The following is a 13,127-nucleotide window of genomic DNA, read 5'->3' on the forward strand; positions in this document are numbered from 1 at the left end:
TAATGGAGCAGGAGGTCTTTTAGGCAACAAAAATTCGAACTTCAAGTGGGCAAAAGTTTGAAAGGAATTGGTGAAAGTGAAGCGGCCGGAGCGAGCAGACCAGAGATTCAGCTGGATGATCACGTATCTTGCTACAGGTATCACCAACCTATCTTTAGGCACCTTCTGGAAAAAACAGTTCACTGATACCAGCCCGATCAGCCCAGGAATTTGTTTGATGTGCTTAAGAGGTTGGTAACAATAGCTCCTAACGTGACAGCGTTTCCTTGGAGACAGCGAATCCATCCAGCCCCGCCAGCATCAGGATCCCGGCGAGTTCCCCCTCTCCAGAGGCCCTGGAACTCCCTCCCTGTGCAGGGCCAGAGATGGAAGATAAGCTCTGCCTGTAGACAAATAGCCCTGTGCAAGATGTGAGGATTTTATGCAGCAGCCAGACATGTCTGAAAGGTAGGAGGGTGCAAGGAGACACGAACCTGTAGTCATTGCTTGGCATGCTTTGACAACAAAGATAGAGTTACAGGATTGAGTGTCTTTTTAAAATGTACCAGCCTGTGTTGCTGGAGGAGGTTGCTGTGCAGGGAAAACAGGAATTCAAACAGAGCTGTTTTTCTTGGTGTCATTGCCTGATTGCTGGAAGGAAAAAGCTGTCCCAACAAAAATGTTGAGTTTGTTGTGAAAATGCGTGGAGGGAACGTGGACTGAGATGTGGGGTTTGTATAGGTGCAAGCTGGATCCACGAGGAAAATGTTAGTTAATATGCTAAGAGTGTATCATTATGGTGATAGCACCTAATTTAGTTAATTATGTCTTGGGGGGAGGCAATTTTATGAAGCATAAAGCAAGATAATTGATGCTACAGCTATCAGCAAGGATGCTTTGTAGCCATAACTTACAGGTGTGTTTGTCACTGAATTACGCTCAGAACTGCTTCAAAATGTTGCATAATGTCTCCTAAAACTCCTATAAAAATAATTGAAAGGTAATAGAGCATGCAAACACTATGTCCATATCTTCTACTCTCCTAAGTTCAGAGAGCTCTCATAATAAATGTTTGCATACAAGCAGAGCTGCTCTGGAGCAGTAACTTGTGTGTGTTTGAAATGAAACACAGCCTGAATTCTGAGTTTGCCATCTCTTAAATACTTTCCCAAACTGTGCTGGTAAGTTACCCCTGCAGTTCATTGATGGCTTTGGCATTTGCCATTGACTGGGACAACATAAATAATTGGGTGTTTGGAGAATAATAATAAATAATTGGGTGTTTAATTGGGTGGGAGCAAGCACTTATGTGTGCAGGTGGTTTGGGCAGATCCAGAACCAGCTCTTTTAGAGCCTGCAAAATCAGCAGCTCTCACCCAGTGATACAAACCCTTTGCTTTGGGAGGATTTATTGCTCTTTTCTTAGTTTCTCTAGTTTGGATTTTTTCCCCTATTCCTTCAAAATGATCTTGAAACACATTTGATTTGTTTCCTTCCTTTAGAATGGTCCACATTTTTCACTTCCACAGCATCAGGACTGAATGATCTGAGAGCACTTTGCTGCTAAATAAGAACCTGACCAGACCTCACTCAGATCAACCACAGGAGCAGGGCCCTTTCCATCAGATATGGGCTGTGATTTGGTGGGATGTAGCAAGCACCACGGGAATTCTGACTCTGGATATGTGAAGAGTTATAAATAGCCCTACTACTTGTTCCCAAACCTTTTATCCAGGGCATTTCAGATTTAAGGGGAAAGCAGCCATGGCTCAGTGAAAGCTAAGCCTGCTGGAGGGTGCTGATCCTGAAGAGCAGCTGGGGATGAGGCTATGAGAGCTAGACCAGAACCCAAAACTGCTCAAAAGGCTGGAACAAAAAGCCTTTCAAATCCCAAATGCAAGAGTTTGCTCATAACCCCCTTTGTCCTCACTCCTCTTTAGCTGAGCTCCCCACTCTGTGCAGCAGAGCTGAACCTGTGCTGTGGTCTCAGATGTTTGTTTGTCGAGGCTGCTGCTTCATCAGGAGAAAGGATTTGACTGACACTCCTTTTTTAACAGCCAAATATCTCAAATATACACAGGAGGGACTTCTCACTCTGTTTCTCACTCAGTATCTTTCACTGGTGTAGTTTCAGAAGCAGCTCAGCTTTAGCTCTTCAAAGTCTTTTCGTGGGCTTTTAATGTGTCCTGCACTGAAAGGCAGCTGGACTCAGATGTACTTGCACAGCAGACAGGAAACCTGGAGCATCCTGGGCTCTCTGGAAACCTGGCCAAGGTGTCAGTGAGAGCAGAACATCTCCCAGCCCCACAGCTCTCACTGACATCCTGATGAGGTGGGGCTTTGATCAGGGAGCTCGGCAGTGCAGGCTTTTCCAAGCTACAGCCCGATATCTCCTCAGTCGTGTTCTGAAAAAGGCAGGAGCTGTTCTGTTCTCGTTCCTGACAGTTTGCAAAACACTTCAGGCACTGAATTCTTCACTGGGACTTCCACTAAGGAGAATAATGTAAAATACAAAGGGGTTAGCCAGGAGTGCTTCCAGTTACCCCCCAGTCTGTGCTCCCTCTTGTCAGCTCACACGGAGCACTCCAGACTTCAAGGTGCCTGCAAAGAATTGTTTGGTACAGTTTTGTGGGGTTTTGTTTGTTACTGAGATGAAAAAAAAAACAAAAAAACAAAAAAATTGTACCTGGATTTGGTGTGAGCTGCAAAGCTGTAGCCATGATGGGAACTGGACTGAGGGCCAGCCTCAGAAATTAGGAGCTGGTCACACACAAGATTTTTTCCCCTCCATTACCTTTTGAAGTTTCCTTTCCAAACCTCTATTATAGAATTCCTAAAATATAGTCAAGTACCTCTGCTTGAAAAAGTCATAAATACTCCCCCAAACCCCCCAAAAAGAAGGAGAATGGAGGAATGCAATTGCCACAGAGGGTTTCCATTAGTGAAATTAATTCTTCTCTCATAAGAATTTAGGTCCATGATTTATGATAACCACCAATTTCTCACTGCAGGCGAAGTGAGAGGAAATGACTCAGCCTGGACAGACATCATGAATCTAATTTTTTTTCCCTTAATGCCTGACATAATCTAGTGTGCTGCTCCCAGAGGTGTCATTGGAGATTCATATCCAGCCAAAGGGCTTCACAATCAAGGCAGGAAATTTTGTTCCTTTCATGTATTGTGAGATCTGTAATTGCTTGGAATTGCATCCTGCCTCCTCCATTGCCACTCCTTTTGCATCAATTCTGCAGCAAAATAGGAAGGTAAACAAAGCAAGGGAGAGAAAAGCTGTGTGGCACTTGCTCCTCCAGAAAAATCTTCTGTGACATGACGTGCGGGTCCAGCTGGTGCTTATTAAACCCAGGCAGTTTTGAGATGAAAGATGTTTCTTCCTGTCACTCCTTCCCATGGAAATCTCACTACCCACCTGACTGGGGAAGCTGTACCCATCACATACTTCTATTTTCTGGAACTTTATGTTTTACTTGCCATCACCGATGCAGAATTTTGTGAGTGGGTTTCCTGCCAGGAGAGCAGAATAGATGTCATGTTAAATGGTTCGGCTAAAATGTTTTATCCCACATTTCCAGGGACTGGGAGTGCATATTCCTGTCTCAGCAGAGGAGGTAGTATCTAGCTGAGAGGAAGGTAGGTTTTGAAAAGTCTTGAAGTTATAAATAGTCATTTGAATACATCCTAAAAGATCACTTCCAAACTTAGCAAAATAACAGATCTTTTTCTTAAACACAAAAGAATTCCTACAATTTTTCTTTGGCCCGATCTCATTTAACATACAAGGAGGTAAAAGCAGAACAAAGCAGCAAGATAGAGCTAAACAAGGATTCCCATCGCTTTTTTTTATTTTCTGGGGTGTTTTTTTACCATTTACCCCAGGTAAATCCTCTTTTCACAGGGCTGCCGTGTGTGAACTCCTGCTGCTCTCTAACACACACACCCCACAAGGGGCTGCTTGCCCCGAGGTGACCTCAAAAAGTCTCTCAGCAAATAGCTGTTATTTTCCAAAATTCTGAGCTCACGCAGCTTCCTGGGAGTCACCCACAGTTCACTGGGGCCGGTGTGACCCCATTCAAAGCCCCCCATAAAGCAGAAGGAAGCAGAGCTGTTTGCCAGGGCTGCTCCTGCACAGTTGCACTGAGGTCACCAGGACACCTCTGTTCAGGAGGGTTTGCCAATAATCTGTCACTTTTACCCAATGTTCAGCCTGTCTGTAACTCCCAGCGTGAGATCTTCCTTGCCTCCCTCCCCAAACCATTTGAAAGCTGCATTTTTATTCTGATTTATTCTGTTTTATTCTGTTTCATTCTGTTTTATTCTGTTTTATTTATTTATTTCTGCTCCTGACTCCAGTGGTTTTATGATGCTGAGGCTCCCTGGCAAGAGCTCCCCGAGCCTGTAAACGTCAAATTACAGTGCTGGATGCACACCCTGACTGAATTAAATCATTGTTTTCAAGTGTTCTGTGGTAAATTCCTAAATTGCAGCTGCCAGTCTGCAAATTCTTCAATCCCTCTGAAGCACAAGTGGAGAAATGTCCCCGTTTGGGGTGTATAAAATGTGACTTCTGGAAGTGTTCTTAGGCAAGGGACTAAGAGGGCACACAAACACACGGCTTCATGCTGAAGGTTGGACTTGGTAACCTTGGAGGGCTTTCCCAGCACTGATTAGTCTGTGATTTGAAGACTCTATTGAACAAAATTCAGCTTTTCTCCAGATCTCTGAGAATCCCCTAGAACATATCCAAGAGACTGAAATAAATATACTAATGTTAGTAAAACAATGAGTTAAACCACACGTACAATGGAATAAAATAAATAACTGAGGTATCTTTTCATCCAGCCCAGATCCAGAAAAGCAGGGCTCTCCTGGGTAGAAGGAGAAGCAAGGTAGAAGCAAACACATCATGCTGTTGAACAAGATCAGCTCTCCATTTTCTCCAAGACTCAGGGTTTTTTTTAACAAGCTGCCAGTAAATTCCTCATTCTGGAGTTTGGTCACACCTGTGAAAGGCTCCTGTGTGTGAGGAAATGCAGCTCAGGTGAGGGGTGAGGGGCTTGCCCATGGTTTGGCCTCAGGATGTGGCTGTTGCCTGCTGGCAAGTCCTACCCCGAGCTGTTCTGTATTTTCTGTAACTATTAAACAAACCAAATAAAATTTGCATTCCTCTGGACAGAATCTACGCTGGCTTAACGTCTCCTCTCTAGCTCCTCAGGTCTGACTACAAGCAATCAGAAGTTCTTCAGGTCCTATTCCTCCTGCTGCTCCATCCTGAGGGATGCACACAATTCTCCTCTGGTTTTACGCCAAAACAGAGGAACCCTCGAGCAGAACTGGGACCCCAGGCTACCTTTCCCAGTAAGTGTTGGGTTTCCCAGTCTGATTGCAGGTTTGGAAAAAAGACACAGCGACACAGAGGAGCTAAGGCAGAAATCTCTTCCTCAGCTTTGAAGTGGATTTTGTTTACCTCCTTTTATCCTCCAAAACTGGGGTGGAATATAAATAAGGTTCTGCTCTCTGGGGTCAGCTGTGGCAGGGGATTTGCCTCAGCCTTTGGGCACCAAACTGCCATGGGCAGGGGGACAATGAGTCCTGAGGAGGCTCTCTCCAATATTTGAGCCAATTTATTGGAGTTACCCAGGATGAGCTGTGGCAACCTCCATTGAGCTGTGAATTCCCACAGCGTTTACCAGCTCCTGCTTATGGCTCTGACTGGGGGATTTCTGCTGTAATAAGGCCAGAAATAAGAGAAAATGCAGTGCCAACACCTCAAGAGCTTTTACTGATTCTTTTATATCTTTATTTTGCCTTTTTTTTTTTTTTTAAAGCTTCCTTCTGACTCCTTCAAGTACCTTGGCTGGTGTGACATAGAGGAACACGGCGTTCGAGGAAATCAGCTCCTCTGTCCCCGAGTGAGGGAAGGTAAAGATCAAAAAGACACTTTGACATTTCAGCCCTGACTCTACTGAGGCAAAGAGTGCATCCTTAAAAGTGATGAGCTGAAATCGTGGAGTTTGCCATTCTTTTGAAAAGGGGCAGGATTTCAGCTCACAGTGCCCACGCTTGCTTTATTTTTAATCATTAGGAGATTATCCTTTGTCATTTCCAAAATGAAAATCAACTGCCTGAACTGCAAATTTAAAATTTTTAGTATTACTGTGCTGCTGATTACTTCTCTCAGAAGTTCTTTAGCATTTGGCTGTTCAGAATGCAGTAGCCATGTGCCAAACAAGGAAGCAAGAGGGAAACCCAGTCCTGCAAACAGTGGCACATTTATTGTATTTTAAGACTAAATTGGCTCAATTACAGTCTACAGACACACTCAAGAACAGATGGGTTTTAAAATCCAGTATTTGCATGTTTGGGAGTAAACAGTGGAAAATTTCCAGCCAGTCCTTGCTTTAATCAGGAATTTGAAGATGTCCATAGCTCTAAACCTTTCTTTAAGACTTAAAGTCTGCAATGTCTCAACACAAATGAGGTTTGGAGTGGGGCTGTTGGTCCTTGGCACTGCTCTGGAAGCTGCAAACATTTTCCTTTTTGAGGACAATCAAAGGCTAACGCACAGCATGGCAAGAAATAAGAAGGATTTTAGAACTCAGATCCTTATGAACAACCCTTCAGAAATAGTTCTTATTCTGATCTGTAGCAGGTCTGTCATTTACCAACCCTGCACAAAATCATCACAACCGTAGATTGCTGGCCGAATTATGGGCCTGGAAATGGTAGAAAAATCTTCCCATCAATTTAAATCTCAGAAGCCTTTAAAGCAACACACCTATAATATTATATATATTTCTTCATTACAGAATCTTCCCAGCAATATATATATATATATATTCTTCCAGCAAGTGACTAAGTGCCAGTTCTGTATCACATCCTCAGCTGTAAATCTTTTTCTCTGACCAGGGCCCTCAGAAGAAGAGCTGTTTTTCAGAAAAGAAGAACATACTCTGAAAAGAAGAAAACAAGTAACTGACCCAGAGAAATGGGAAAAGAGGCTGCAAGAGAACTGGGAAAACTGTGCTGTAAAACTTTCTCATTAACACTTTGGACTGTAGTTGTAAAGAAGCCAAAAATCATGTGCTGGCTGCTCACTGCATTTAATAGATTTAAACCTGTTGTAAGGAAGGTGTCCCTGGCTATGGCAGGGGTGGAATTGGATGGATTTTGAATTCCCTGCCAACCCAGACCATTCTGTGAGGACTTTATGAATATTTATATCTGGCTGCTGCACAGAACTTTGGTGCCAGCTGAGTTTAGAGGCCAAACCAACAAGCCACAATCACTCAGTCCTGCTCGCTCCCCACACACTGGTAACCCCACTCGTAGAGGAAGGAGGTGGCCACTAAAATTCATGCTTGAGAGATGGTTTCTTTCTTCCTTTCAAAGAATTAAGGAGTCCATCACTATGATTCTGACATGGATTTGGCACTTGGTACCACCAGCTGTTATAAGAGCAGCAGCATCAAATGTATTCTCATTTTAACTACCTCTGACTAGTTCTATATTGAATTATATAGCTATTACAAAGCAAGGGGGGGAAAAAAAGTGATTTCTCTTATTTTTTTCCCTTCCCAGGAGTTGAACCTTTCCTTCCAGGACCTGGGAGATCTTTACCAGGTGGAAAACTTCAAAAGGATTCTCCGAAGGTTAATTCGGGTGGAAAAGCTTTGGTTGGTGGACAATTCTTTGACAGACCTAAGTGCCATAAGGTTGCCAAGGTAGACAAAGTGTCCTGCTTCTATTTTTATGTAATCTGTTTCTATTTTTATGTAATATCCCAGAAACCAAATTTTTACTGAAGTGGCAGCTGGAGCAGGCTCCTGGGAGCTGCCAGATCTGCTCTTGGGGGGTGTTGGATTGAGAATCCATCAGTTTATTGCTGCTCTGAGTTCGTGTCATCCCCAGGCTGAAAATACCCAGTGAGGAGATCAGATCACGTCCCCTTTATTCCTGGGGAATAATTAATGACTCCAGCCAGCTTCGGGGAGGTCTGTGCCAAAAGGGGAAGTTGTTGCACACAGAAGGAATCTCTGTGAACACAACCCAAGCAGAGAGGCCAAGCGTGACCATGACAACTATAAATTTATTTTATCATGCATCTGTTGCTACTCTGCTGTTGTGTATTTAGGTGTATGGAGAGTTGTAGTACTGAGAACAGAAATAATGCTGCAGCTGTTGTACAATATAAAGAAATAAGGGAATATAAAGTGTGGGGGTCTGGTCTGGCAGTCTATGACCAGGCAAAACCAGCACAAAATGTAAAACTGGTGTATAAAACCCATCCCTGTTGTAGGGATTCTGTCCCAGATGTGATAGTGATGCCATGCACTTTGTACTTCACAGATGCAGAGAGCTAAATGTAAATAAAAACCACTTTACATCCTTCAAACAGCTGCCAAAGATCCCTCAGATTCAGCACTTATCTCTCGCTGAAAATAACATCACGACCCTAAGTGGGATTTCAGACTTCAGACACACTCCACTTGAATCCCTGGTCCTCAAGAGGAATCCCTGTGAGTTCCAGGAAAGATACAGACAGCTGTAAGTCCGGCCCTCTCGTGGCTAACAAAAGTGATAAACACAAAAAAATGTTTGTCAGAGTTTCAAAGGCATGGGATCTGAAATCCAACAAGCTTTCTAAAGAAGCTTTTCATTTCCCTGTAGTTTTAATGCTCTGAAATGCTCCAGGAACGTGGGTTAGTGAGCTTTTATGTGATAAAAGCCCCCAGATATTCAGAAAGTGCCTACGATGCTTTTTAATGGCATGACTGGCAGTTCTGGAACTGAACTAAGCCCATGGATCAAGCTTAGAGACAGTAAGCAGGGCAGATAAATTAGATTCCCTTTTATTAATAGAAACTACCTATTACTCAAACTCTCCTCAGTCTCATTGCACCCTTGGTGGGTTCTGCAAAGGAGCCTAAATTGCATTACATGTCAGAGATGGAATCAGGAGGATGTCTTGAAAGATGGCAGCAAAAGCAGGAGCAAATTAAGTTCCCTTCATTTGATTTTTCTGGATTCCCCCTGTCCCTGTGGCAGGGCCGTGGAAGCTGCTCTGCCTTGAGCAGCCCCTCAGTGAAAGTCTTGCTGCAGCCTTTGGGATGGGCTGGAGAATTAACAGAGCGGCCTCAGACACTGGAAATGGAAACTCTAATCCAAGGCATTAGAATCCAAGAAAATTCAGGAGGTTATAATCTCTTCTAAGCCTCACTCATAGGAAATCTGCATGTTGCATGTTTTGCCCCACTGCAAACACAGCCAGGTGTTGATATTTTGGAGATAAACCTTGCAGGGTGTGTCTGAAATGGGACACATCTCCTCCCATCGTTCCTGGGAGGGGGAAAAAAGAAAGGAGAAGTTTAAAAGAAGAGTTTAATGGAAAGCTTTCTGTGTTTCCAGTATGTTTCCCCTTCAGTCTTGTGGGCATCCCTGTGGCAGTGTGGTGCTGATAAAGGCAGGGAGGCAAACACCAGCATGGAAGGGGAAAAGCACATTTTAAATGATGGATTTCACCTTTTATTTGCATATCTACAAGTCCAGGAGAACAAAAGCAGAAAACCACCTTTTATCAATTCCTAATTGTGTTTCTGCTCTCAATCTGCCAGTTCTTGGGGCAATTAAATATTGGTACTATTTGGTATAACTCTGGTATTATGTTCATTGTCAGTGTTGGAAGACAGATTCTTGAAGTGTTTTATTGAGTCTGAGGATATAAAAGTGGTGCAATAGAGCAAAATCTGAGAGCTTTAATTAGCTCTTTATCAGATAAATTCTGCAGCAAATGACAAATCAAGATTCCCAACAACCCAAATCTATTTTAGATATGTTTGAATCCACTGTTTCTTTATTATCAGTGTCTGCTTTGCCCTCAACATTTCCCAAGATTATTTTTCTCAATTTCTGTTTTTCTTTTTGTCTCTCTTTAAGTGTGTTCTCCAATTTGCCAAACCTGAAAATACTGGATGGCATCCCAAAACTGCCAGAGGACTGCTCACCCCCCGATGTCAGTTTTTTTTTCAGGATGTGCACTATACTCTAGCACAGTATTTTTGTAGGATCACAACCACCTTGCTTAAAAGAGACTATAAATCCTGCTTATGGAAGTTCTATTTTTTTTTCTTCTTTTTTTTTTTTTTTTTTTTTTTTTTTTTACTGGTCAAAGAGATATTGAAACAGAAATAAAACATTTTTGAGTGCATTTGTGATACCAAGTAAGTATGGGTATGGATATGTAAATAAGACATAATGTTATACTGGATATCATGAGTTTGGTGTGTGATTTTCTCATCTAGCAACTCTGTGTCAACAACAACTCACAATTATTGACTCCCACTGCATTTCATTAGAACATAGCCAAGCTCAGACCCCAAGCTCATTGTGGGAAATGACACAGGGGATGGACACCCAAAGAAAAGAAAAACAAATCCCACAGCCGAATAAAAAGTCCCACCAATGTCCAAGTGCTCTTTAATGAGCTTTGTACATGGGAAAAGCTGAGCCACCCCAATCACTTTGACCCTAATAATTAAAAAAGATCTTGCTTTGGAGTTTGGTGTGGCCAGAGAGCACTGGGGAGGCAAATCATGAAAAGGAAAGGAGTTTTTTGTCTCGCTGCTGGCACTGTTTGGGGATGTCCTGTTGCTTAATAGAGGCTCCTCAAAGCAAAGCCACAGGAGGGGAAGACCTGTGGGAGCTGAGAAGGGATTTGGATATCTGGATGCAATTATCTCTGAGAGGTCTCTGTCCTTGCCTTTGATTGCTTTGCTGCCCAACCTTTGGGTTTTTTTTTTTCCCCAACCAGCACACAAATAGCTGTGCCACCAACAGTGCAGGGGAAGGATGACAGAGCCCTGGAAATGAAGCCAATTAAGAGAATTGCCTAATTCCAGGGGCAGCCAATAAATTCTCTGCTGTGTGTTGGCTGCAGGGGCAGGTGGGTTCAGCTGCAGGGAGGAGGAATGAGAGCTCAGCCCTGCAGGGCTCTGCAGTGCCATGACTTAGCAGCAGAAAGGTCACAGCAGCTCTGTTCAGCATCTGCTCTGCACCCAGGCAAGAGAAATCACCGGCTTGAGAGTTTCCAGGCTCTCCCTTAGGGCTGCTCCCCCAGCTCAGCAGCCAACACAGGTGATCAAAATACTGCACAAACGAAATCCTGAGATTTTAAATGTGTTACAGGATCTGGCTCACAGGATTTTCTACAGCTGTGACAGGAAAAGGCAGGGGAGCACTGCAAAGAGGTGTCAGCTTGATGGTCACCCTCAGAAAATCTTGAAATTTGGAGAAGCAGAGCAGTATTTACATCTCACAGGGCTGGATCAGCAGATCCAGTCAGTGGGACCCAGCCCAGCACTGGGAGCAGAGCAGGCTGTGACAAACCCCTCCATAAACACACCCCAGGATCAGCAGGGAAATTCAACAGCACACAGCAAAGAGCCTTTACAGGTTCAGAGAGAGATGGTGTGGTTTACACAGAACCAGCAACACAGGGAAACAGAACATTGTGTGTGTACACGGCAAACTGCTCCAGAGAACAGGAATGCTTGCTACAGGGGGGATAAGAACAGAAAACATGAAAGCTTTCTATGGACTGAGGACAAGGGTCCTAGGCTGGAAATTAATCCAGATACCCTACAACACATTGTCATCATAAAGAACCCCTGTTGTGTCTGGGAGTGGAAGGTTGAACACAAAGGATTGAATATATTCTTTTCTGAGTATCTGAGGATACGTGTGAGAAAACACCGTGACCTTGGAAATGAGGCAGGGAGCTGGAGCAGAGGGAGAACAGAGCCTGAAGAACCTGCCCTACTGACCAGCTTGCCCTACTGTCCACCTTGCCCTACTCTCCACCTGACCCCTACTGACCACCTGACCCTTTACTGACCATCTGACCCTTACTGACCACCTGAGCCTTTACTGACCACCTTACCCCTACTGACCACCTGAGCCTTGCTGACCACCTGAGCCTTGCTGACCACTTGACCCCTTACTGACCACCTTACTGAGCCTTCCCTGGCCAAGCCAGGAGCAGAGAGCAGCTGGACACTGCTGTGGGTCTGTGGCTGGGAACAGGACAGGCAAGCAGGCTTTTCCCAAAGTCTCAGCCCCTAAGGAGCACTCAGGGTAGCAATGCTGGAATCACAGCACGAAGCACTCAAGGAGCAGGCTCTCTTCCCAGAATTCAGCATCAGAAAGTGAGGCTGGGATGGGAAATTGCTGCAGTCCCGTGGGCAGAGGTTTCACTTACCAGCTCCTGGTGAAGTTCCCACCCACCTCTTGCAGATGGAATTAGGAGCTGCTCCAGTCCCTCCTGGGAGCAGGCTCAGAGGCTCTGCTGTTTGCACCTGAGTGCTGGCTCAGTCACGAGAGAAAGGCACAGACACTGATTTATTCTTTCCAAACAGGAAGTTGGTTCTGCTCTCATAATTTTTCATTTCATTATTTTAATGCTCTGGCTCTGGGATCCCAGGGAAATATGAGGTAATTCTGGGGAGCCTGGCTGATTTTATTTAAAGTGCATCCAGGAGCAAGAATGTGCTGGTGATGTTTGAGTCATTTTGCTGTGAAGAGATTTAAAAGGAGATCCCAGAACCACAGAATGGTTTAGGTTGGAAGGGACAGAAAAGCCCAGCTAAATCAACCCCCTGCCATGGGTTACTCCAAGCCCTGTCCAGCCCGGCCTTGGGCACTTCCAGGGATCCAGGGGCAGCCACAGCTGCTCTGGGAAACTGTGCCAGAGCCTGCCCACCCTCCCAGGGAAGAATTTCTTCCATCCATTCTGAAATGTAAAACAACAGCTGCCACTGGTGAGCTCAGTATCAAAGTGTCATGAAATCAATTTCCAATTACTTACACAGATTCCTTTGAACCTGACATTTCATGAAAATTTAGCAAAGCGTTCCCAAAGTCTTGCTCTAACATCCTAGGACAGGTCCAGGGCTGATGAGCCCAAAACTCTCTCATTTAGCTCTCTCCTCACTTCTCATTATGTCTAAATCTCTCAATGCAGAGAAATTAGAAAAGTTTGAATAGAAAAATTTGAGCAATATAAAATGAAAAAAAAAAAAACAGATTAACTAAATGAACAGAAAGAAAAGCAGAGTTTTCATTTAATAATTTATTAT

General features: G+C 44.0%; 1 protein-coding gene across 3 annotated transcripts; it reads left to right on the forward strand.

The window, feature by feature from the left end:
- Positions 1-300: 300 nt before the first annotated feature.
- Positions 301-10,137, forward strand: LOC128812224 (protein tilB homolog). 3 transcript variants are annotated; one of them, XM_053986479.1, is made up of 7 exons: positions 301-447; positions 5,202-5,352; positions 5,823-5,916; positions 6,904-7,022; positions 7,576-7,718; positions 8,344-8,541; positions 9,931-10,137. In XM_053986479.1, the coding sequence occupies exons 1-7, from the start codon at positions 422-424 to the stop codon at positions 10,040-10,042; spliced, it is 843 nt and encodes a 280-aa protein (XP_053842454.1). In that variant the 5' UTR covers positions 301-421; the 3' UTR covers positions 10,043-10,137. The 3 variants fall into 3 exon arrangements, with proteins under 3 accessions (XP_053842454.1, XP_053842455.1, XP_053842456.1); XM_053986480.1 differs by having other exon boundaries at positions 6,904-6,965; XM_053986481.1 differs by lacking the exon at positions 8,344-8,541.
- Positions 10,138-13,127: the final 2,990 nt, after the last annotated feature.

This window comes from Vidua macroura, chromosome 10, assembly GCF_024509145.1.
Source record: "Vidua macroura isolate BioBank_ID:100142 chromosome 10, ASM2450914v1, whole genome shotgun sequence".
NCBI lineage: Eukaryota > Metazoa > Chordata > Aves > Passeriformes > Viduidae > Vidua > Vidua macroura.